At 41.8% G+C, this 4130-nt stretch overlaps 1 protein-coding gene across 1 annotated transcript; it reads right to left on the bottom strand.

Annotated features, from left to right (window-relative positions):
• Positions 1-504: 504 nt before the first annotated feature.
• On the bottom strand, positions 505-3887 carry LOC146450138 (uncharacterized). Its single transcript, XM_085100698.1, has 2 exons — positions 3127-3887; positions 505-2696 (listed from the first exon to the last, which is right to left on the bottom strand). Exons 1-2 carry the CDS (start codon positions 3850-3852, stop codon positions 1827-1829), a joined length of 1596 nt encoding a protein of 531 aa, XP_084956824.1. The 5' UTR covers positions 3853-3887; the 3' UTR covers positions 505-1826.
• Positions 3888-4130: the final 243 nt, after the last annotated feature.

Consider the following 4130-nt stretch of genomic DNA (forward strand, 5'->3'; position numbering starts at 1 on the left):
ACATACTATTATATTGGATCATTAGACAGAACCTGTAGTTTTTGATTGACAAGACATCAGGCGGGCCTTGAACCTGTTTTAAATTTTTTTGTTCTTTTCAATGCCATGGGGACAGTTTCCCATATGACAGAAGCAGAGTACTTGAAAGTAAATTTGCCTATGTAAGTTCTAACTTGTGGTCGGTGGAAATTAAGCTTGGCGGAATTATGAAGAATTTTAAAGCACTGTGTTATTGTTACTAGTGAGAAATGAGCGGAAAGAAGAATTTACAGCAGGGTCAGCAGACTAGGACCAATATTATTTTGTTAAACTTCATTTTACAATTTCCTAGTTCATTTAAGATCCTCTTTTGCACTATCAAACGCTTGGCAACACTTATCAGGTGGTTCAGTTTGTTTTGACCGCTGAAAGACTATCTCACTTGACTAGTTAGCAAAAGCCGCTCAGATTTTCTCGCTATTGTGGCCTTCAAATGTTTCAGATTCTGTAAATCAAGTCACTACTTAATCAACAAAGCTTCCTTCAATACGCAGGCCGCATTCAACACTAGATGCCGCGCGCAAGCAAAGCCTCAGCTTCGGGCTCTTGTGCTGACAGTTTGCCGAATGCCAGCTGCTAAACCCCTGCAAACCCCAACTCTCTCAAAATAAGATGTGTTTTTTGTGCAGAAAAAAGACTCTGTCTACAAATTATTATCAACAACAAAATCTCCTTTTTTATTATGAAAATCCCACTACAATTATAGTACAATAATATTATAGTATTTTTCTCAAGCCTGCTTTCTAAGCCCCAGCGGTTAGAAATATTTACGGTTAGGCTTTTCTATTTGCCATAATTATTATAGTTGATCTTTGAAATTACAAAAGGGCACACAACAGACTTGGTGGTAAATTAATCCTACCTGCAGCTAAAACTATCCTGCACAACAATCAAATGCAGCAACCTTGTTGCCCTAAATTATTATCGCCCTAAAAGTCTGGTTATAATATTTTTAACTTGCTTATGCAACAATAACAATCATGCTAGTTGGTAGTATGGACTTAAAGACAGCACTTAGAATCCAAGACAACAATGAATAATAATAATACTCATTATTATTATTATTATTATTATTATTATTATCTGTAAGGACAACCGATACGACTCTAATACTCAACTTGAGCTACAAAATGTCAAGTGTAAGTGATTTCATCTTCTCTTTGATAAAAAAAACAACAACAAAACAAAAAGCAACCGTCTTTCCACCTACAAAACTTCTAAATTGCTTTGTCTCTAAAGTCAAAACATTATCCAATTATCGGTTAGAAATGTATTCAGTCTTGGTCAATGCTCAAGCACAGCTCGGACCAGGTCACTCCTGTTTAAGAGACCCAAAACCCACATCTTTTCTTTTGTTTGGGATATTTGCCTTACTTCCAACTTGCTCTATAAGTCAATACTTTATCAAGAAAGCCTCCGTCAACGGGCAGGCAGACACCAATGAACTACGCGCGCCAGCCAAGACCCAGCTCTGGCCTCAAATGCAGACAGTTTGCCGAATGTCAACGACTAAACCCCTGGAAACGCCAGCTCATGCAAACTCTGACACAACTTTCTTTCAAAATATATATCTACAGCAAATTCCATCTTGCTCAAAGCTCTGCCTTTGTCAAACAATTATTATTATTATTATTATTACAACATCAAACAAAAAATTCTCCTTACTTCCTTACAGTAAAACTACTGATTAGAGAACTTAGGGCTTCACGGGCTGATTACAACTAGCTGTTCATTGTCTTAGTGTTCACATCATGCCTAGCTGCTCTTAATAATTTTTGCACTTCATTTTAACTTACAGCCGAGGCTGCTCCTTCAACTGACGCTGGTTCAACTGAAGCTGGTTCAACTGACGCTGGTTCAACTGACGCTGGTTCAACTGACGCTGGTTCAACTGACGCTGGTTCAACTGACGCTGCGGCTGGTTCAGCTTCAGCGGACCCAAAGATTGCTTCGTTGACCTCTCTTTCCTCTTCACGATTATCTGTCTGCAGAAACCACAGCCATCTGTTACCATCTGGAACGCACCTACGCCGCATGAAAACCAAAGCTGCAAGTTGGCTTCGGCGGTCTCCATGGTAACCAACTGCTGTCGCCACTTTCGACAAATTGGACCAGACATTACCCCACCCTCGTTCAAGATTAAGGAATAGCAGGTGTGGGCACAGCATAACCAGGAAACCGACATTGGCCACATTTCGGAGTCTGGTCGTTGAACAACTCAGTAATTCGCAGAATGCCTGAACAAGTACTTTCCTGCGGTCTTCTGGAACCTCGCCCGAGTTCAACTGATGTGCTATGAAAGGGCTCAGCTGTAACATGGCAGTCAGACGTTCATTTCGCTTCATGCCAAGTGCGATTAGTGTAGGTTTGTCCAGTTTGTTCATTAAAAGGCAAACGCGACAATCCGCATTTCTGCAACTGCTGCTCACTGTGGAAACGCTTCCGCCTTCCTCATCCACGACACGATACACGCAGTTTTCGTCAGGCTCTGGGCCTTGGCTGGAAGCAGTTATGGCCTCACCCAGGCACATGCAGTTAGCTTTACAAGCCTGCCATATTTCTTGCACGCCACCATTCACTGTTGTTGTACGCAAGCCCTGGTATGCACTTCGAGCTGATTCCACGTTCAAGTCTACTGCTGCTGAGCTGACGTCAACCTAGAAAAAACAACAGACAGCAATGCAATTAACACATAGAATCAATTTTGGAATGCACTGTGACGTTGCACTCTTTACCATCACACAGAAAATTAGGTTTTCAATGAGCAATTTATTGTCTTTTTCTCACAATGCAAAGTTTCACTGAAGTAATTTTATTTTAAGTGACACTCCACCATAAGAATAAGACAAAAAATTGTATTTTGGTTACAGTGCAGAACATCTGAATTCTTCTTTGAATGGAATCTTGAAGATTTCTAGAAAAATCTGTCCCTAAAATGATCCAAATTCCAAGTTCTTGGGAAAATTATTTTTGAAACACTTTGTTGTAATGTAGACAACAATTAACTGTCAACTACAATGTTCAAAACTGACATGTTGATTTTAAAACAGCCTGTTCAAATTTCAAAATATCGTGTCGTACTCTTACCTGATTCTGGACACTGCAGGGCTGGTTCTCTTGCAGAAACTGTTGCAGCCTGTTCAGCGATGCTTCATTTGGTATGCGAGTACCTGCAATTCCTGGGAAAGCTAAGAGCGTATCTCTGGGGCTAACAGTGGAAACTTCCTGGCTTTCTCCTTGCTGAGCTTGTGAGGCTACCTGGGGTTCCTGTCTGGAACTTGTGGAGCTGCTGGCTTGGGAAGTACTTGGTGCAACAACGCGTCTAGGTACAGTTCGTTTCCTTCGGTGGAGACCTGAACTTCCACTGGGTCTTCGCTCTGCTGCGGCCACTTCCTGTTCTCTTTCTTCAGTGGTTTCAGAACTTCTGGACACGTACAATAAAAGCATATTGGCAATGTGCGTCCTGACTGCCTTTTCATGACCACTAACATCCGGTCCGGGCATAAAATCTCCGGTCTCATCGCGTGTGTCCCATGACACCGACAGTTCTGCTGATTCATCCGAGCTGCTTTCAGACTCTCCAGAATCTTCCTGTGGGGCAGATGTCAGCAGTTCATTCCAGTGTGCTGAACTACTACTCCTAAGGCCTTGAATGTTTTCCCTACTCAGTGGTGTTATTGTTAGAAAGTCCAGTCCAAATCTTGCCATCAGGTCGACCAATCGAGCAGGCTTATCGCGTTTCCCTGCATATCGGATTGCTGTAGTACGGGCAAGCATCAATTCTGCTGTGGTTAAGCCGAGACCCTCAACCATTTTCCGTGAGACAAATGCAGCAATGTCACCTTCGAAGGTAAGAAGTTGACTTAATATGAATTATTATTAGTAATGGTAATAGGACTGAGTGGAGTACGATTCAGGGAGTAATTGGGCGAGTAACTTCAAATCGGCCGAGCAATCTCAGTCTTGGAATATGCCCAATCAATTGTATCAAACAAGCTGTCAAAGTCTAAAGAAAAATTGTCTGAATAGGAGTCACTGGACCAGTTAGTTTCCTCCATTTTTCTTTTCCAGTTGAAGCTGGACAGCTTACC

The sequence above is a fragment of the Pavona decussata genome, unplaced genomic scaffold, assembly GCF_977016875.1.
Source record: "Pavona decussata unplaced genomic scaffold, jaPavDecu1.1 SCAFFOLD_490, whole genome shotgun sequence".
In the NCBI taxonomy this organism is placed as follows: domain Eukaryota; kingdom Metazoa; phylum Cnidaria; class Anthozoa; order Scleractinia; family Agariciidae; genus Pavona; species Pavona decussata.